Raw genomic sequence first — 21156 nt, 5'->3', positions numbered from 1 at the left:
AGGGACACTGCCCCCTCGTTTTTAAAGAGAATTTTTGTTATTTCAAATTAGGTCAAAGTTATCATCATGAGAAAAAAAATAAAAACTTTATTGGACTTTGTTACACTTATTTTACAGCTTAGTATTGCTTTTGGTTTAAGGAACATAAGGTGGGGGAATGGTACATGGTCATGTTTTTGAAGTTCCGGACCTTTAAAAGTCTTAATCTGGCTGGCTCTGCTTGAAGAAAAATGGAGTGATTGCTTTATACTAGCAAAGTAAGGTGCTGTACCTCCCCTCTCTGTCCCCTAAATCCCCCGCAACGTTATCTCCGTGCCACAGCATAAAGTACTGGTTTAAAAGGTGGCAGTTCAAACAATTCCTATCAAGTCCTGCTTCCTGACCCACAGCTCAACTGAGATTGTCTCCTCTATGTCCCATGGGTTTAATCCTGTAAAAAAAAAAAACACCTCAAGTCTAACCTCCATTAGATTATGGCTGAACAACTCTGACCTTTAACTATTGTCTAGTCTCGTTTTAGCCCAAACTAAGATTAGCAGCTATCACTTGAGGGCTTAAAAGGGGGTCAACACTTTTACAAAGTGACTTTACTCTCTAAACAAGTTTATATACTAGGTGCTGTCTTTTGTTCAACCGAAAACACTGAGGCTCAGATAGCTTATCATTTGCCCAAGGTCATTAAGTATAGTATATACTCAATAAATATTAACTGACCTGTTTAGCTGATAGGAAATGACAAAGCTGTCTGCAAACTCAAAGAGCCCAACTCCCAAGCCCATTCCCTTGGCCATTCTTAGGGACCATCTCCATCTTCCTTCTGGCACAACTTGTTCCTCCCCTTCCTATTTTTCTCACCGTATCAATGGAACCACCATGGACTCAGGCGATTAAACCAGCCTCATTCAGGAATCTACCTCTCCCCCAGAGCGCATCAGTTGCCAATTTGAAAATTTTAATTACTAAGTAGCTCTTGTCTGTCAGTTTTTCTCCATCTCCATTTTGACTTTTCTGTTTCAGATCTCATATGGACTGTCTCTGGTCTCATCCCTCTAAATCTCTTCTCTATGTATCAGGCGCAGTGACTGAAGATACCATTTGTCCATGTCACTCTGAATACGTTCCCTGCTGCCCTCACTTAAGGTCCAAACTCTTCAGTGTGGTTTACAAAGCCCTCCAATGACCTAGTCCCTGCCAACCGCTCCCCATGCCAGCTTTACTGAACACCTTATTTTTAAAAAAATCTCCCAACCCTTAACCACGGCCTAGTCTACCCTCAGCAGTGCCATTCCACTTCCCCGTTTCTCACTTATTAGCTAACTTGTAACTCTTCTTGGCTTAGACAGCACTTTTTCCAAGAAGCCTACCATGACTCCTGCCCCTACCCAGCATCACTCCTGGGAGTTCTCTGCAATTCCTAAATCATAGCACTAATTACAACATACTGTATCACCTGTCAGCTCACTTTACCCTCCAGAAAACTCTGAGTCCAAGATGGCAGAGCTCACGTCTGTCATGGTCAAAGCTGTATCCCAGCACCTGACAGGGCGCTAAAAGAAAGAACCATTCTGCCACCCTCTGTGCTACCTTTCTTGAAGAAGTTTCCCAAGGTGCTTGTCTTATCTCTCATCTATCCAAGAGTCCTCACCAGAAAAGATAGTTGGTATAATTTTTAGTATAAGTTCAAAACTTACTCACCAGTCAGACCTTAAGTTTTAGAAGGAAGAGGAGTATTCTGCTAGATGCTTGGTAAACCTGACTGCCCACAGAAGTCTACGAAACATAGGATGGCTGCTAACTCATAAAAGCTGTTAAAGAAAGGGCCTTAAAAGCTTAATCTTTCTGTTTTAATCAAAGACTTTTATAGTGCAAATATAATAAATTCACATGCATTGTACTTTTACATACTGATAACGAGAATTACAGAGACCAAAGTCGCACTGTTTTCCCAAGTGAATCTTCACTTTAACCAAACATACAAAGCACTTATTGAAATTAACATTTCTGGCAAAGCCACAGGCTTGAATCAAGCAGCATCAATGCTGTAGTATATAAAAAGTAAATGAAAAAACTCAAGATGGAGAAGCAGCAGCCATATCATCAACCCCTCTTCTGTGCCAAGACTCACATACTTACTCCTTCCACCAAGCACTGTGAGTTTAAAGACTGAACAGAGGCCTGCATCACACAAGTAAAGACTTCCACAGGGGAAAACTGTCATAGAAAAGCATCATTATAATTATTTTGCTTTTTAAGGATACTACAATAGAAATATATTAATGATGGCCTCAAATATGCAACATTTTTCTCTCCCACATTTTAAATCAAAGTTGTAGGAACCTCCAAATCTTAATAAAGAACTCTCTTCACAGCACAGCTGTAGTTCACTGTAAAACGCAAAATGTTCCTTTTGCTCTATAGCCTTACAAATAAACATAATATAGATATAAATGAAAAGTTCTGATCCCGCATCAAGCATTATTCAATCTGGCCCTCAGATATAAACTTGGATATAGTCTTATTCGCACAGCATTCGCTTAGTATTTTAGTTGAAGCGAAAGTAAAACGGGTATGAGCTTTCAGCAAAGGAGACCTTTATGAATTCCAGAGGCATCCTTGGCACTCAGGCTTCAGCTGAAGTCTCGATTGGTGAGGACGAGTGGGGCCACAAGGGTCCAGACGTAGAGGAGGAGGCAGACCCAGCTGGAGCTGATCTTGACCCACACAGCCGGCCACTTGCTGGTCATGCTCTGGAAGTTTGCGTCAGGGCTGCGAAAACAGCAGAGAGTTAGGTAAAGGAGCCTCGTTTCAGCATTCAGCAGCCCCTCAGCAAAAGCTAAGAAATTCTCCACTGAAACTTGACAGACACTACTCCCCAGCTAAGTTCCTAGGAGGGACTTAAGACGCTTTTTTCAGTTTTTATGAGCAGGGGACTCTGCCTCTCAAACAGCTTTTACCTCCTTGCCTACGTGAAGAACCCCGACTATTCCTTGCAAAGAGTTCTTCAGGAACATCTGGCTGTTCTACATACTGGTGGAAGTCCAGATGGACATGACCACCCTGAAACTCTCCTTTCTTACCACATGACTGCTTTGACCAGAATACTCAGTATATGGCCATCTCCAGACAGAAAAATCAGGGAACAAAGACAACTCAAGTCACTTTACATCATGATTTTCTCTCTCAAGCAACTCAAGTTTGGAAGAGCTCCCCAAGATTTTCACTGTAAGAATTCCAAATGGATCTTAAACGCAAGAGGAGAAAAAGTCAGAAGTATTTCAGAAGAGTGAGCACTGAACACAACTTCATTGTGTGGGTAAAAGAAAGGGATTCTGAGGTCAGGACAATGGATGGAGATTTCACAGGTGACCCGAAGGGGCTGAGTGGTCTTCCCTCGACTCTGTCTCTGCCTCCTACCTGTACCAGTTGGTCAGGGTCATCATGATGTAGAGGGAAGCCGAGAAGAGCATGAAGTGGAACATGGAGTAGCTGTACTGCACCCCTTCTCGCTCGTTGTCCACAGCCCTCCGGGGCCGCCCATCCTCCTCGTCACTGGCGCCATTGGCAGCTGTATCTCGGAGGATCACGCTGTCACTTCCCGACAGGGTCAGCTTATTTACTTGGCTATTGGTGGAATTGCGGAAGCTGGAAAGTGATCCCAACAAGACAAGTCAGAAAGGGACCATGAGGATGAAATGCTGTCAGTGGCCTGTACACATGAAGGCTATTCCTGAACTGCCCTGGCTTTGCGGCGTGAAGGGCTTCTCGAGGATCTGCTGGAAGTTCTGAACTGCCGCCTGTCATCACAAGACACACAGAGAGAGTACTCTCCTCAGTTAAGATTTGATGGTTTAACTGCCTAGGAGTTCCCCCAAACATACTATGCTTTCAATGTCTGCCTCTAGAACTTCACAAGCACCTTTTCTGTGTGTGCAATGTACTGCCAACCTTCTCCCAGTTAATGTACTCATCCTTTAATTCTCGGATCGTGCCATGCCCCCTAGGAAGCCTTCTCTGACGTCATCCCATCGCTAGGCTGGATTAAATTCCCACAGCTCCTTACTCTTCTTTCTGGCACATCATTTCCCATCCCTGTCTTCCTCGCTATTCATAGAGCTTTTTGACAACAACGGCCTTTGTCATATATGCATTTCTAGTACACAGCAGATGCTCAAAGTTTGTTAAATGACTGAATAAAAAAGTACATACAAATAAAAGACAAAACCCAGATGATCATCTCAACAAACATTAAAAAAAGCATTTGACAAAAATCTGATACTTTTGGAGTTCCCGTCGTGGTGCAGTGGTTAACGAATCCAACTAGGAACCATGAGGTTGCGGGTTCGGTCCCTGCCCTTGCTCAGTGGGTTAACGATCCGGCGTTGCCGTGAGCTGTGGTGTAGGCTGCAGACGCGGCTCGGATCCCGAGATGCTGTGGCTCTGGCGTAGTCGGGCGGCTACAGCTCCGATTCAACCCCTAGCCTGGGAACCCCCATATGCCGCGGGAGCGGCCCAAGAAATAGCAACAACAACAACAACAAAAAAGTCAAAAGACAAAAAAAAAAAAAAATCTGATACTTTTCAATGATAAAAACTCAAACTAGAAACAGAGAACTTCTTCAAACTGATAAAGGGCATCTATGAAAAACTCAGGGCTAACATCATACTTAATAGTGAAAGACGAAAAGCTTTCCTCTAAGATCAGTAATCAAAGGAAAACAAACAAAAGCAGTCACAGACAGTATGAGAACAAATGAATGTGGTGTGTGCCAACGAAACTTTACTTGTAAAAATAGGAAGCCAGACCAAGGGCTATAGTCTGTCAACTCCTATTTTTTTTTTTTTTGTCTTTTTGCCATTTTCTTGGGCCGCTCCCACGGCATATGGAGGTTCCCAGGCTAGGGGTCCAATCGGAGCTGTAGCCACCAGTCTACGCCAGAGCCACAGAAACACTGGATCCGAGCCGCGTCTGCAACCTACACCACAGCTCATGGCAATGCCGGATCGTTAACCCACTGAGCAAGGGCAGGGATCGAACCCAAAACCTCATGGTTCCTAGTCGGGTTCGTTAACCACTGCGCCACGATGGGAACTCCTCAACTCCTATTTTAAGCAGTCATTAAAAAAAAGAAAAAAGAAAGGGTAAATCTACACGTAATGTGCAAAGCTGTCCAAATTATACTGACAAATTCATATTTAAGAACAGTATATATACTGTTATACTGTTGTATAGTGTATTCCTAATTTATTTCAAAAATTACATATCATGATATAAATTATACATGTAACTATTTCTAAAACATACATAATTATATAGATACAGATAGATCAATACACAGTAAGTATTAGCAAATGAAAAAAGCCCCGAAATAGTATGTACCAAAATGTTCACCATGGAAGAGGTAAATTTAGAGGAAAGACTATTTCATTTCCTACTTTACACTTTTCTCACTTGTGCTATTAACTTATATAAATATATCCTTGCCCATTTTCATTATTCCACATTTTCAAATTATTAAAGTAACATATACTATTATATAGACAATATCAATAAAAGTGGGTGGGAGGAGTTCCCGTCGTGGCGCAGTGGTTAACGAATCCGACTAGAAACCAACCATGAGGTTGCGGGTTCGGTCCCTGCCCTTGCTCAGTGGGTTAACGATCCGGCGTTGCCGTGAGCTGTGGTGTATGTTGCAGACATGGCTGGGATCCCATGCTGCTGTAGCTCTGGCGTAGGCTGGCAGCTACAGCTCTGATTAGACCCCCTAGCCTGGGAACCTCCATATGCCGCGGGAGCGGCCCAAGAAATAGCAAAAAGACAAAAAAAAACAAACAAAAAAAACAATGGGTGGGAGAATGAGTACAAACTGCTAACATAGGTTATATCTGGGGTCTTGGATTAACTATAGACTTTATCATTTCATGTATGTAATTTTGTAGTTGTTTAAATATTATTTACAATGATCAGAAAATAAAGATTAAAAAAAAAAGATACGCCAACCAATTTTCAGAGCCACTATTCTAGTTATCTAGGGGCAGGTAAGGGCTTTATCCTCCCACACAAAGGATAAGGTATCTGTTAATAAGTTTGGGAGGAATTATTTGATGAGAGGATTTACTTAAGTTTATTTATTTATTTATTTATTTATTTTTGTCTTTTGTCTTTGCTGTTGTTGTTGTTGTTGTTGTTGTTGCTATTTCTTGGGCCGCTCCCGCGGCATATGGAGGTTCCCGGGCTAGGGGTCCAATCGGAGCTGTAGCCACCGGCCTACGCCAGAGCCACAGCAATGCCGGATCCGAGCCGCGTCTGCAACCTACACCACAGCTCACGGCAACGCCGGATCGTCAACCCACTGAGCAGGGGCAGGGACCAAACCCGCAACCTCATGGTTCCTAGTGGGATTCGTTAACCACTGCGCCACGACGGGAACTCCTACTTAAGTTTAAGAAATGTACACAGCGTGGTAACTGCGGCAAGTCAAGGATTTTAATTAAAAAAAACGTTAAATTTTCAAAATTCTTCACACTGCATTTTGAAAGCAAAATAGCTTCTTCACTCTATTATTAACCTTCCTAAGAATCTTGTCCTAAGTACTTTTTTACTTACCTAGAATACAAAAGGGAGAGAACAAAGACAATCAGCCCAATAAAATTCTCTCGACTCAGAAAAGGCCCACTCTGCGATGGTGGAGCAGGGGTAGGGACTGCAGCAGTTGCATTTCCAGGAGGAGCCAGTGTTGGTGAGGTCATGCGTGTAATGATGCTCAACAGGCCAGGGTTGCAGGACTGATCTGAAAATGAGAAATTTCTATTATCTGCAGAGATAACTCACCTGGTTCCCAAAGGATGTGACGGGTGTGCTTACACATCATTCAGTGGTGAGCTAAACCATAAGAATGCTGTGCTTTCGAGAACCGATAACTGGGCAGTCAGTAACACATCTGTGTTGCAACCTACAACTTCAAAGTTGTAGAAACAAAGAAAAACTACAACAACAAAGTATCTGTCAAATCTCATAAATGTCAATCGAGTTCACTGGTTTTGAAGTTTAATTGGCAAATCTTTTTGATTCTACAGTTGTGCTTAAAGCACAAGGAATTTATCTCTGGTTTTGTTTCTATATAGTTACATAGGAAGACAATAAAAATAAGTTGAGTCATCATTGGAAGGTCTGCAAATAATGGTTTTCCTTGAAAACCAGTCCACAGAGTACCCTATTGAGACATAATCCGTTAACGACTACAAAAGGAGATTTCCTGCAGCTGTTTCTTCTGAAACCTATAGCAGCAAAGTAAAATTCAGTTAAAACAGTTCTACCAAAGGGCCAAAACAATGTTGCCTTGTCCAGTTCTCAACTAGGCTGAGTCTGGGAAAAGCCCAGGCTATATAAAGGACTGTGGTCCTTTAGACTGTCAGCCCTGAACAGCTATGAATATTCATGAGGAATAAAACCTGACAGGTAAATATCTATAAACGCATCATGAATACTGTACATTTAAGTGAATTTTTTGCTTGTGCATTTGTCTAGAGGGGTCCAGCTCTAGTTTTCGTGCCCACCAAAGGAGTTATTGCTTACTTTCTTTTTATCAAATGAATGTCCCTTACCAGGTTCATTGGACATGGCTGACCATGTGAGGTATATGGTGTAGAGGGTTATGACAGAGGACTGCAGGAGGCCAGAACGAGGCTGGTGTTCCTACGGAATCAAAAAGAAAACAATGCCATAGGACTGGCAAGGGCTGAATTTCTTTTTCTTTTCTTTTCTTTCCTTTTTTTAAGGGCCACACATGCAGCATATGGAAGTTCCCAGGCTAGGGGTCCAATCAGAGCTAAAGTTGGCAGCCACAGCCACAACCACAGCAACGTGGGATCCGAGCTGCATCTGCATCTACACTGCAGATCACAGCAACACCGAATCCTTAACTCACTGAGCTGGGCCGGGGATCAAACCCACCTACTTATGGATACTAGTCGGGTTCATTACAGCTGAGCCACAATAGGAACTCCCACAAGGGCTGAATTTCTAAAACCCAGTATACTTTCTGGGACTCATTGAATTGTCATTAATTGAGAGCCTTCTGATTCTGCTTGACAGCTGAAAGATGACAAGCAACTTTTCAGTCTGAGTTAACTTGAAAAAGAACCAAAAAAGAGGAAGCATGTACTACTGGTTCTCAAGTTTATTTCATAATCCTAGAATTTCCTGTGTAGCATACAAAGGCTTTAATTTACTACTAGTCCCTTGATATAGGGAAATGTAAGCTAAGCTCTGTCACCAACTATCTAGGTAACCCATCACTTCTCTGGAACTTCAGTTTTCTCACTTTTAAAAGGACAGGTGATGTCTAGATGTTCTTTTCATATTTCATATCTAAAACGCCATGAGGTTTTTTTTTGCTCTTTAGGGCTGCACTGAGCAAGGCCAGGGATTGAACCTGCATCCTCATGGTGGATACTAGTTGCGTTCATTACCTCTAAGCCACAACAGGAATTCCTAAAACTCCATAAATTTTTAAAATATGGGGAGTTCCTGTTGTGGCTCAGTGGTACGGAACCCAACTAGTATCCTCCATGAGGACACGGACTCGATCCCTGGCCTTGCTCAGTGGGTTATGATCCGGCATTGCCCTGAGCTGTGGTTAGGTCACAGAGATGGCTTGTGGCTGTGACGGAGCCGGCAGCTGCAGCTCCGATTTGACCCCTAGCTTGGGAACTTCCATTTGCCACACATGCAGCCCTAAAAAAGAGAAAAAATAAAAACAAAATATGGTATTTAATGGTATTTATGGTATTTAGATGATGAAACTCAGGAGCACAAGCTCTGTTTTAAATATTAAAATCAATTATTTTTTCTAGTTTAATTCTCCGAAAATACCTTTGCTAAAGATTCATAAGAATCACTGTTGTGATGTAAACAACTGTGTAAGAACTATAAATTCTCAAGTTACATAGTTGGTTTTTTCCTTAAACAATAGGGAAACTATTCATTTAATGATAATGCTGGTGCTCAGTGGCACATTTTATAGTGATTACATTGCAATTATGAAGACTTTATTATGTTTAAGTAGATAAACTTGGACATAAAGTCATATAAAAGGTTACCTAGGTTTCAAGTTCCACATTAATTAAAAATTCTTTCTCAGGAGGAAGAAGCAGAAGTCACAATCATACCTGAATTTTTGGATGGATTGATATAATAGAAACCACAACGCAAAGGATCAGATTAAAACTGATGAAGAACTTGTTTTCTGTGCAGCCATCGGGTTTGGTGTAGTATGAGTAGAGCAATACGACAAAGACGATTGACAGGATGTAACAAAAGCTTGTGAAAGACAGTAAAGCTAGAAAAAAGAAACAGAACATGAATGGCCACTATTGTAATAGCAAACTTTTATAATGAAGACCAATTTTCACCCTGTTTAACACAGTGTGGCTCTCATAGAGGTTTAGATACCTACCAGCATACCAGCACCTTGGGTTTCCTTCTTCCATCTTATTTACCCATGATTCATTCCAAGAGTGAGCAAAGTCTACCAACAGCACCAGCTGGATGAGGATGAAGAAGGCAGCCCCCACCATGCCAGTAATAAACCAGGCTACGAAATCAAAAGCACAATGTTATTCTTTACTATAGGAGTAACATTTCAGATTACTGTCCAAACATTCTAAAAAGATTTCAAGTAAGAGGAGGTGATAAAGGCATATTATCTCCAGCAGTTTTGCAAGATTATTGCAATTCCAAATTCAAAAGGCATTCTCTGAGAAGTCTTCTGCTGGGTTTCAGACCTTTTAAAACTTGTTCTAGCTTATGCCAAGGGGAGCCTAGGATCTGACATTCCAAATGGAAAAGATATAAACCTTTTCCTTTACTTACAGGGATAAAAATCACAGTGGAAATCCACAGATGTCACTTGATGTCATAATAAGTAAGCAGTTTAAGACAGGGATGGTGGAGTGTATGGTTACAAGTCCTTGTGTTGACAAGCTCTCTGATTAACTTGGTATTGCCAAGTGAGAAGGTAAACGATTAAAATATTGGCAAACAATTAATATATGGTTCCAGAATAGCTGAGAAGTGGGCTGAATGCCTCCTGGCTTTAATCAACCAACTAATATCTTAATAACAAGTCATGGTAATTGGAGACCATCTCATTTATCAGTTCTGCAAAATCGATAATGAAAAACGAAGCTTTAACACAATCACTTGTAGAGTTTGTATATGTTATAGTTAACCCCCCAACAGTGAACCATACCTGTGGTGAAGTGGCCCCCAGGGATATAGAAAGATCCAACCATGATACCAATAATGGCAGCAATTTTGAAGAACCAAAACCTATTAAAATATAAAAGTGCACTTATGAAATGCTAACTTCTGCCTCTACACTGAGAAAAATAAATTTTTGAAATGCAAAAATAAAGCCTACCCATTTCCAACATGATTGGGCTCATTTCTTCATTTGATATGAAGCTACTTCATTCAACATTTCACATAATTTAAGAACATTAGCACAGAGACCAGATCATTCATATTCACAAGAAAAAACATTTAACATGAGTTTCTATACTTTTAGCACTTAAACGTAGGAATTTTTCTAGAATTCTGGAGCATTCTAAACTAACAATGTGGCGTTCCCATCGTGGCACAGCAGAAACGAATCCCACTAGGAACCATGAGGTTGCAGGTTTGATCCCTGGCCTCGCTCAGGGGGTTAAGGATCCGGTGTTGCTGTGAGCTGTGGTGTAGGTCACAGACTCGGCTCACATCCTGCATTGCTGTGGCTGTGGCGTAGGCCGGTGGCAACAGCTCCGATTAGACCTATTCTGGGAATCTCCATAAAAAGACAAAAGACAAAAAATAAAAATGAAATAAATAAATAAACTAACAATGTTAGCCAAATATAGAGCAATCAATTTGCTTGCTTAATCAAAAGTTAATCACAGAGTTCCCTTCGTGGCGCAGTGGTTAACGAATCCCACTAGGAACCATGAGGTTGTGGGTTCGGTCCCTGCCCTTGCTCAGTGGGTTAACGATCCGACGTTGCCGTGAGCTGTGGTGTAGGTTGCAGACGCAGCTCAGATCCCGAGTTGCTGTGGCTCTGGCGTAGTCCGGCGGCTACAGCTCCGATTCAACCCCTAGCCTGGGAACCTCCATATGCCGTGGGAGCGGCCCAAAGAAATAGCAAAAAAAAAAGTTAAGCACCTAATCTTTCTTTTACAACATAGTAAAACCATGCCCTGTAGGACCAAAAAAAACCCATCCTGAAACCATGCCCCATGTTAACAGAAACTGGTGCCTGAGAGAAATCCCTGAGCTTGTCTTACAGAGAAGTGCTAAGGAAAGAGCTTGAGCCAAAATCTCTCTGCTTGTAGCCTTGCCTTCCCTGAGCAAACTCACCTCAACTGTTTTTTTTTTTTTTTCCCCCAACTGTATATCCTCCAAGCTTCACATAACCTAGATAATATATCATAAGACTCTTTAACCAACCCTAAAAATAACACACCTCTAAGTCTCTGACATATGGGTCACTAAAGTAATGGAGGCCTAAGCTGTTTTTCAAAAACTGGGAGTTAGTTCTTGTCCAATTCAAGCTGGCTAAGACTGGCTGGGAACACTGACCCTAAAGGTGCCTGCACAGGTGTTCAATGAATGGCTTTTCGATGTCAGAGTACCAAAAACTCCACACTCAGATTATGCTAAGCATTTCCATTTTTGAACATATATCCTATTAAGAAGCATGTAACTCAGATATGCCTGCGCAGAACACGAATTACCTCACCTTTTCCTTACCTGCAATCCCCTTTTCCCAAACCTAAGACTACTCTGCTTCTTTATCCCATAAATACCTAAAGCCTCTTGCCTTCAAGGAGGCAGATGGGAAATTTGTCTTCCAGCTCTGCTGCAAACGTCAGCATCTCAGTTTGGCTTGCTGCACGTCAGGCAAATGAACCTGGTTCATTAACAACTGAACATAAATATCTTGCCCTCAGTCATAGAGTCTGTCACTGGCAAAGCTGGGACTAAACCTGGCTTCCAGTCTGTTTCTTTTAGAGCCATACCTGTGGCATATGGAAGTTCCCAGGCTAGGGGCTGAATCGAAGCTGCAGCTGCTGGCCTAGGCCACAGCCACAGCAGCACCAGATCTGAGCCACATCTACGACCTACACTGCAGCTTGTAACAATGCCAGATCTTTAACTCACTGAGCGAGACCAGGGATTAAACCTGCAACCTCAGGGATACTAGTTGGGTTCTCTCATGGTTCCGCAGGTTAAGGATCTGGCATTATCACTGCTGTGGTATGAGCTCCAACTGAAAATGGTGTTCAGAAAAACAACTTCCCAGAGTTCCCATCATGGCGCAGAGGAAACGAATCCGATTAGGAACCATGAGAATGTGGGTTCAATCCCTGGCCTCGCTTAGTGGGTTAAGGATCTGGCGTTGCCATGAGCTGTGGTGTAGGTCGCAGACGCAGCTCGGGTCCTGCATTACTGTAGTAGTGGCGTAGGCCGGCGGCTACAGCTCTAATTAGATCCCTAGCCTGGGAATCTTCACATGCCCTGGGTGAGGTCCTAAAAAGCAAAAAAACCCCACAAAATTTCCCATATATAACAGGTCAAAAATTCATCTGGGCCACAAATTTACATACTCTACTGCTTTCATCAAAATGGCAACATTATGGAGATACCTTAGAAATCTATACATAGAACTACCATGTGACCCAGCAATCCCACTCTTGGGCACATATCTGGACAAAACTTTCCTTAAAAAAGACACGTGCACCCGCATGTTCATTGCAGCTCTATTCACAATAGCCAAGATATGGAAACAACTCAAATGTCCATTGACAGATGATTGGATTAGGAAGATGTGGTATATATACACAACGGAATAGAACTCAACCATAAAAAAGAATGAAATAATGCCATTTGCAGCAACATGGATGGAACTAGAGACTCTCATACTGAGTGAAGTCAGTCAGAAAGAAAAAGACAAATACCATATAATATCACTTATATCTGGAATCTAATATATGGCACAAATGAACCTTTCCACAGAAAAGAAAATCATGGACTTGCAGAATAGACTTGTGGCTGCCCAGGGAGAGGGGGAGGGAGTGGGGTGGCTGGGGAGCTTGGGGTTAACAGATGCAAACTATTGCCTTTGGAATGGATTAGCAATGAGCTCCTGCTGTGCAGCACTGGGAACTATGTCTAGTCACTTATGATGGAGCATGATAATGTGAGAAAATAGAATGTGTGCATGTATGTGTAACTGGGTCACCATGTTGTACAGTAGAAGAAAATTGTATTGGGGAAATAACTATTAAAAAAGTAACAAAAACAAACAAAAAAATGGCAACATTAAGTGCTGATCGGAGGATCCACATCAACATATAACACGTTAAGAATAAATAATTCCTACATACCCATTGTGTATCGCTGCTCTGGGATCTTTACTCGTTTTCACTTTTAACATTAACAGAGAGAAAGCAAAGAAAAAGATGGCCAAGGCAAAGTTGATTCGATATACAGCTTTGTAACGAACCAGCACATCACAATCTTTATCCATGTTTATATCAGCCACTTTGGTTTTAAGTCCTTCATCACAGAAGCCAGGAATCTGGAAAAAGCAATTTTAATGCTATAGGAATATCCGCATTTAAAGAGAGAGTCTATTCCACCACAGCAAAGCTCAGATTTATAAAACTGACCATGTCAACAACTGCAAGACTGTCCTGTGGGATTTTTCTCTTTGCCTTCCATTTCACTTACAAGCTTATCCCTAAACAGTCTAAACAAGTTACATTTTGAAAAAAATGTCAAGCGCTCTCTTTTTCACTCTTGTCTGCTGATGAGGTGACCTCGCATTTTCTCGTGACTTTTCATGCTACAACTCACGCTTTCCAAAGGTGAGGGGCTAGTCTAGTTTAAATGTTGTTAGACTAAAGATGTTCCTTTTGACTACCTTTACTTTGGGAAAAGACGAATACCTTCATATTCTGTGTCTTGACTAGAACCAAAACTAAAAATCCCAACAAATCCAATGAATGAGTTTCTTAACAGTGAAGAAATAAATATTAATTACAACTAAAAGTTTGTGAAATATGAAAATAATAACAAAGAACTACCGCATTATGGCTACTGTTACTTCTACTTACCTTCTTCAGCTGAGTTTCCACCCCTTCATGAAACATGATACAACATACAATAGTGCCCAGGAAGAGAATGAAAGCATAGATGAGGCGAGTCAGAGTGGAATTCTTACTGTTGGGACAGCAACCACACAGCAAACAGGATGCACCACCGCAAAGGCATGGAACCTGTAATAAGCACATCATCGCCATTTGAGACCTTCTTCAGTGGGCTCCTTCGTGACATCCAGAACAGAAGATGAGGCAAATCAAGCTTTGAGAGGTTTTCTGTTTTTTGGGGTTTTTTTGAAATAAAGATGCATTTATTTGAGGTTAGGACTGCACATATGAGAAGCACGGATTTAAGAAACTTATTGTTTTCCTCCTCACGACATAATTAAAGATGTTTGTAAAGTTCCAAATCATAAAACCAGTTAGTTGTGCAGGTTATTTGTCAAGAATTATAAGTGAAGTTGGCAAAAAGCAGGGGCTCTTGTTTAACAACAGAATTGGTTGGGATCTGAAATAGTTGCCTAGTTCCAACAGGGGAACCTCAAAACAAAGCTGCAGCTGGCAGGTGTTGTTCCAAATACAAGCTCTGAGAGTTTTAACTAACAGATTTATAGCTTCTTCTACAGCTGGGAGGAAGTGCTCTAGAATCAGTATTATTTCTGCCACTTTATCTCAACAAATTATATTAATTTAAGCTTATTCCTCCATCTGTAAAATAAACTCAATAACAGAATCTTCCTCTCTCAGATGCTGCTATATTAAATAACACTCAACACAGTGCCTAACACATTGTAAAAACCCAATAAATGTGAGTTATGGTCGCATAAAGAGCATATTTTATTTAAAAACAATCTATCTTGGAGTTTCCGTTGTGGCACAGCGGAAACGAATCTGACTAGGAACCATGAGGTGGCGGGTTCGATCCCTGGCCTCTCTCAGTGGGTTAAGGATCCAGTGTTGCCGTGAGCTGTGGTGTACGTCATAGATGTGGCTCGGATCTGGCATTGCTGTGGCTGTGGTGCAGGCTGGCAGTTGTAGCTCCAATTCAACCCCTAGCCTGGGAACCTCCATATGCTGCAGATGCAGCCCTAAAAAGCAATAAATAAATAAATAAATAAAAACAATCTATCTTAATACTAAGGAAAACAGAAACCTAACTCCACTTGCTGTTTTCTGAGAATCCTAGCTACCAAATCTGATATTACAGAATAAGGCAACATTACATAGACACCCTTATAAATAATGAAAGCAAGAGACATTTAGCTCCATTCTAAGGTAACCTAGAGATTCCTCAAAGTTAAACAGAAATAGCATATGACCCAGCAACTCTACTTTTATATATACATGCAAAAGAACTGAAACAGGTATTTAAACAAAAACTTGAGCATGAATGTTCAAAGCAGCACTATCTACAATTGTCAAAAAACAAACACCTCAAATGGCCGTCAACTGATGAGTGAATAAGTAAAATGTGGTATAGCCACAAAATGGAATATTTAGCCATAAAAATGAAGTATGTTACCTGGCACAACATGGGTGAGCCTAGAAGACATCATGTTAACGAAAAAAGCCAGACACCAAAGGTCACATATTTTATGATTTCATTCAAATGGAAATATCCAGAATGGGTAAATCCAGAGACAGAAAGCACATTAGTGGTTTCAAGAGGTTGGAAAGAAGAGAACTGGCTGCTACATGGGTATCAAGTTTCTCTTTGAGATGATGAAAATGCTTTGGAACCAGAAAGATACGATGATAGCACAACACTGTGAATGTGTTAAATGTCACTGAATTACACACTTTAAAATGGTTAATTTTACATTCTGTGAACTTTATCATTTCTAAAAAAGAGTAACCTAGATCTTTGGTCAGCTGATGCTTTCCTAACGAGCATTCCAGATGATAGGACATAACTTGAGTCATTCTTCACATGCTTGATGAGGAAGTCACCTGCATTGCTTTCACAGGTGACGTTATTAAGTCACATTACAAGGACAGGCTAATTCAGAATCCTCATAAGCAGCAGAGGCAAAGGCTGGGGGATTCTGGTTTTACAGTATGGCCCCAGTAATAATTTTTTATGAGATGATGTCAGGAATATGTAGCACCTAGTATGATGCCTTTCATAGCAGGGACTCCCAGTAACCATTAATATCCATAATCACAACAGCCATGGGAATTGACCACCCAGCGTCAGCTTCCGATTCTTAAGTATAATCTAGGTCAAAGGTAAGAGAAGTCTGTATCCGCCACCGACAGAAATACAGGCATTTTACAGCGAAAAACAATGATACTAATTGCTTCAGGTTTATTCTGTCTGCACTCTCACATTCCTGACTCCCTTTCACTGTTTTTCCCCCAGTCAATTAAATAAACCAATGATAATTGCCTACTGTTTGCTATAGGTTGAACTGTGTCCTCCAAAATTCCTATGAAGTCTGAATCCCCAATACCTCAGGATGTGACCTTATTTGGAAAGAGGGTCATTGCAGATGTAATTACGTAAAATGATGTTACACCAGGGAAGAGTGGGCCCCTAATCAAACATGGCTGATGTCATCATAAAAAGGAGAAATCGGACACATACATGTACCACAGGGAGAACATCATGTGAAGATGAAGACGTGGAGACCTAGAAACCAAGGAACATAGAAGACTGCTACCAAACCACCAGGAACTAGGAAGAGGCCTGGAACAGAGACTCCCTCACCACCTCAGAAGGAACCAACCTGTGCTGACACCTTAGTCAGACTTGTAGCCTCCGAAACTGTGCAACAATAGAGTTCTGTTATTTAAGTCACCCACTTTGTGGTATTTTGTTTTCCGGTCCTGGAAAACCAATATACCTACTTACTTATTTGTAACTGCCTTGTACCTTGACGGGGGACCAACTCGTGTTATATCTTTTGCACCTTTACACAGTAGGTACTCTGTCTGCAGAATGAAGAGTTCCCGTTGTAGCTCAGCAGGTTAAGAACCTGAAATAGTGTCTGTGAGGATGCAAGTTCAATCCCTGGACTCGCTCAGTGGGTTGGGGATCTGGCACTGCCACAAGCTGAGGTACAGGTCACATATGCAGCTGCAGCTCCAATTCAACCCCCAGTCAGGGAACTTCCATATACCACAGATGCAGCCATAAAAAGAAATCTGTAGAATGAACTTGTCCTATTACATATACATCACTTTCCTATCTCAGTAAATAACAACTCTATTTGAGACCGGCTAGGACCTGGGACTCTACTGGGAGTGCCTGCACCTGGACCAACCCTTGAGCAACAGAATACAAAGAAACTATAAGGGACTATAAGTGTACACATGAGCAATAAGATACAAAAAGGTGGGCAGGATCCCTGCACATAGCACCACCAAGGAGGTGAGCAGACCACCTAAGCCACCCCTCTTGCCCACCCCACCCATCTGCCCTGACCCTTGTATCATTTAAGGAACCAGCCTGCCACTCCCATCCCTCTCTGGGCCTCTGGGTGCAAGTAAGGGCACCTGATACTTGTTTTCTCTCCCTCTTGCTCGCCTGAAATTCTTGTCTGGCCTCTTATCAATTTCTATTGATTTAAGAGTCCAAGGACCCAGGGCAACATACTTTTTATGTTGCCCAGGCCAAAAATCTTGAAGTCATCCTTGATGTCGTCTTTTTCTTTTTTTTTATTTATTTATTTTTATTCTTTTTTTTTGGTCTTTTTTTTGCCTTTTTCTTGGGCCGCTCCCATGGTATGTGGAGGTTCCCAGGCTAGGGGTCGAATCGGAGCTGTAGCCACCGGCCTACGCCAGAGCCACAGCAACATGGGATCTGAGCCGCGTCTGCGATCTACACCACAGCTCATGGCAATGCCGGATCCTTAACCCACTGAGCAAGGCCAGGGATCGAACCTGCAACCTCATGGTTCCTAGCCAGATTTGTTAACCACTGTGCCACGACGGGAACTCCATGATGTCTTCTTTTTCGAAAACTCTGATTCCATTTGTCATCACATCAGCTCTATTCTCAAAATGTATCCAGCATCTGACACTTTCATAGCCTCCTTAGAGCTCACATTGATCCAAGTCATTACTATCACCTCTCACCTGGATGAAATGCACTAGTTCCTATCTCACTGCTATAGCCACCCATTCAGAACCCAGAATAATATAAAAATTATTTTAAGGAGTTCCCACCGTGGCTTGGCAGAAATGAATCTGACCAGCATCCATGAGGACACAGGTCGAGCCCTGGCCTCACTCAGTTTGTTAAGGATCCGGCATTATTGTGAGTGTGGTGTAGGTCGTAGATGCAGCTCGGATCCCGTGTTGCCGTGGTTGTGGTGTAGGCCAGCAGCTACAGCTTGGATTCAACCCCTAGCCTGGGGAACCTCCATATGCCGTGGGTGCGGTCCTAAACAGACAACACAATAATAATAAAAATTATAAAAATAAAAATACGTTTTAAGATGAAAACGTGTCATTCAAAAGATGCACAAAAAAACGCCTTCTCAGAGTTTTTCTTATCTAAAAGCAGCAGCAACTGCCATAAATTCTCTCTCCAAGGGAGTTTTATGGGCATGAAGATGACAAAAAGACCTCTGCACCCATATAAACTAGTATTATCACAAACTTTCTTATCTCTTATTTGCTCTCCTAAACCACCATGTCTTTCCTAAAGACACCTATTTGTTCTTCCCATAGAGCCCTTTTCTGCCCCTTCTCCCCCAGTTAAGTTAGGCATATAATAAGCCCTATATTCTGACCCCTTTGAGGTATTCATCACTGAGAACTCCTGCTGTATATGGGTTGGACAAGTACATAACTTCTTTTCTTTCTTGCTAACTCATCTTTTTATAGTTTAATCTATAGGGCCCAAACCAGTAACCTATAGAGAATGGAAGAAAAGTCCTTAAGTTGGCCAATGGGTATCTACATGATTTGGTTCCCTTTACCTTTCTTTCTTTCTTTTTTTTTTTTTTTTTTGCTTTTTTGGGGCCACACCTGTGGCATATGCAGGTTCCCAGGCTAGGGGTCTAATCAGAGCTACAGCTGCCCACCACAGCCACAGCCACGCCAGATCTGAGCCATGTCTTCGGCCTACACCACAGCTCATGGCAACGCCAGATCCTTAACCCACTGAGAGAGGCCAGGGATTGAACCTGCCACCTCATGGTTCCTAGCTGGATTCGTTGCCACAACGGGAACTCCCCCTTTACCTTTCTGACTTCATTTTCTATTATTCTTCCCTTCACTCATTCCATTCTCTAGTATACTGAACTCCTTGCTGTTCCTACTGGACAAAAGGAATTAATAAAATATAAAAGTGGTTTATAAATAGAAATGCTTTGATGGCATCAATTCAAATCTCAGCTTTACATTACTTAAAATGTGTTTAGGTTTCAGATTACCAATTCACTCCTTAATGGTTTTCTTAACATTTGTTAAAAAAATCTATCTTGTAAATAGTGAGCTTGACCCACTAGTGGGCTGTAAATAACAATTGACCAGGATTTTTAAAAATGTGATGGGAAAGTTGTACAGTAGAGGGCATGAAATCTGTGTCTAAATGGGTGTATTAAATCTACCAGGTGAAATTTATTTCTTATTCTGAGCCAAGGTCAAAAAAAAAAAAATCAGAAAGCCACTGCAATCTAGGACCTTAAACGATGAATAGTCCTTTTGATGTGATCCACAACCTTAAGGGATGGAAATCACACTCTGTTCTAAGAAACCGAAGTGGAATGAGCTGAGATTGAGTCCTTGGTCAATTAAGCCAGTTGGGGAATTAAAAAACAAGGAGATGATGATGTTAAGCAAGCATGCTCCTCTAAAGCAAATGCAGGAGCGAACTCAGCATATTCACTTCCACAGATTCTAAAGTTTCTCTTCTAAAATACGGCGCTTACAATCTACAAAGTGATTCAATCCATTTATTCACTTCATTTTCTTGACGCGAGGAATGCAGGGGTGACTGTCATCTTAACGGAAGCCAGAAAGAAATGATTTGTACAAAGTCCCAAAATGTTCAGGCCATGACTTCCAATTCTGAACAATAATCCACAAGGCCTTCTTTCCCTAGCGCCGGAAACTTAAAATCCCACCTCTGTCACATACTCCTTGTGCTGTGGGATAAAAATATTACTCAAGCCCCCTCACCGCCCAAACAAATGACGCCACCTTAAGAAGGAGCCTGGAAGTGAACCGGAGAGCCGTGGCCTCCGGGACTCCGTCTCCCATAGCAGCTCCTGAGGAACCCAGAGGCCGGAAGGCTCGCGGGGGCGGGGCACTCGAAATTGTAAACAATGGAGGTCTGGCCTCTTAGGTTTCTCAACAAACCCAGAAGGCCAGCCGCCTGATCTCAGCCGCAGGGCATCGCAGATTTTATCCTGGACCCCTTGATACCCTCCGAAGCCCAGGGCCGACCCCCACCCCCTCCAACCCCTGGGTCCCTGGGGCCGAGGCCCGTTCTGGGCTGGGCTTGGGGAGCCTTATCGCCCTTCCCCACACCACCGGTCCGACGGAAACACCAGACCCCGAACTCACCCAGCTGGCGAGGGAGAAGACGCCCAGCACAGCCCCCATGGTGACGCGGGTTATCTAAGTGGACGACCGAGAATCTCCTGGAGCGATGGTAACTCCCTGCTGAGGGGTCTCCTAAGAAACGCGACGGTTTCTCAGGCCGGAAACGTGCGGCCTGCGTCATCACGTGGCCCCGCCCATCGTTCTCGCCGCTACCGAGAAGGCACCTATCATTGGTAGAAGGAGAAGGCGGGGCTAAGGCAGACGGGGGCTGGGGGAGAAGGCGGAGCCAAACTGGTGTCGGAAGGAGCAGGTTTTACTCCTCCGCCCCTTTTGTATTCCCTGGGAGCCCACTACATCAAGACGTGGAGTGGAGAAGTGCTCAAGGAGTTATGGCCAATTTAAGAAGAGGCTGGCACTGAACAGAAAAGGACCATGATATGTTGTGATGCCAACTATGAAAAAGTAGTATGAGGCACAATTCGCTCAATAAAAGTTTATTAACGCCCTCTATGTAAGAAG

At 42.3% G+C, this 21156-nt stretch overlaps 1 protein-coding gene across 1 annotated transcript; it reads right to left on the bottom strand.

The window, feature by feature from the left end:
- Nucleotides 1-64: 64 nt before the first annotated feature.
- Nucleotides 65-20829, bottom strand: SERINC3 (serine incorporator 3). The gene is made up of 10 exons (XM_047771036.1): nucleotides 20659-20829; nucleotides 14155-14316; nucleotides 13423-13616; nucleotides 10251-10330; nucleotides 9456-9593; nucleotides 9169-9338; nucleotides 7603-7693; nucleotides 6605-6788; nucleotides 3415-3642; nucleotides 65-2766 (listed from the first exon to the last, which is right to left on the bottom strand). Exons 1-10 carry the CDS (start codon nucleotides 20695-20697, stop codon nucleotides 2628-2630), a joined length of 1425 nt encoding a protein of 474 aa, XP_047626992.1. The 5' UTR covers nucleotides 20698-20829; the 3' UTR covers nucleotides 65-2627.
- Nucleotides 20830-21156: the final 327 nt, after the last annotated feature.

This window comes from Phacochoerus africanus, chromosome 3 (assembly GCF_016906955.1).
Source record: "Phacochoerus africanus isolate WHEZ1 chromosome 3, ROS_Pafr_v1, whole genome shotgun sequence".
Classification (NCBI taxonomy): domain Eukaryota; kingdom Metazoa; phylum Chordata; class Mammalia; order Artiodactyla; family Suidae; genus Phacochoerus; species Phacochoerus africanus.
This window is presented reverse-complemented; position numbering and strand designations above follow the sequence as displayed.

What these genes read in the sequence shown, in the direction of transcription:
- SERINC3 (XM_047771036.1), bottom strand. Translation starts at nt 20,697, where the DNA reads ATGGGGGCTGTGCTGGGCGTCTTCTCCCTCGCCAGCTGG. An exon ending in CTCTCCCTTTTGTATTCTAG is followed by an intron (nt 3,643 to 6,604) that starts GTAAGTAAAAAA and finishes ATCACTTTCCAG; the next exon opens with CTTCCGCAATTCCACCAATA. An exon ending in ACCCTGACCAACTGGTACAG is followed by an intron (nt 2,767 to 3,414) that starts GTAGGAGGCAGA and finishes CTGTTTTCGCAG; the next exon opens with CCCTGACGCAAACTTCCAGA.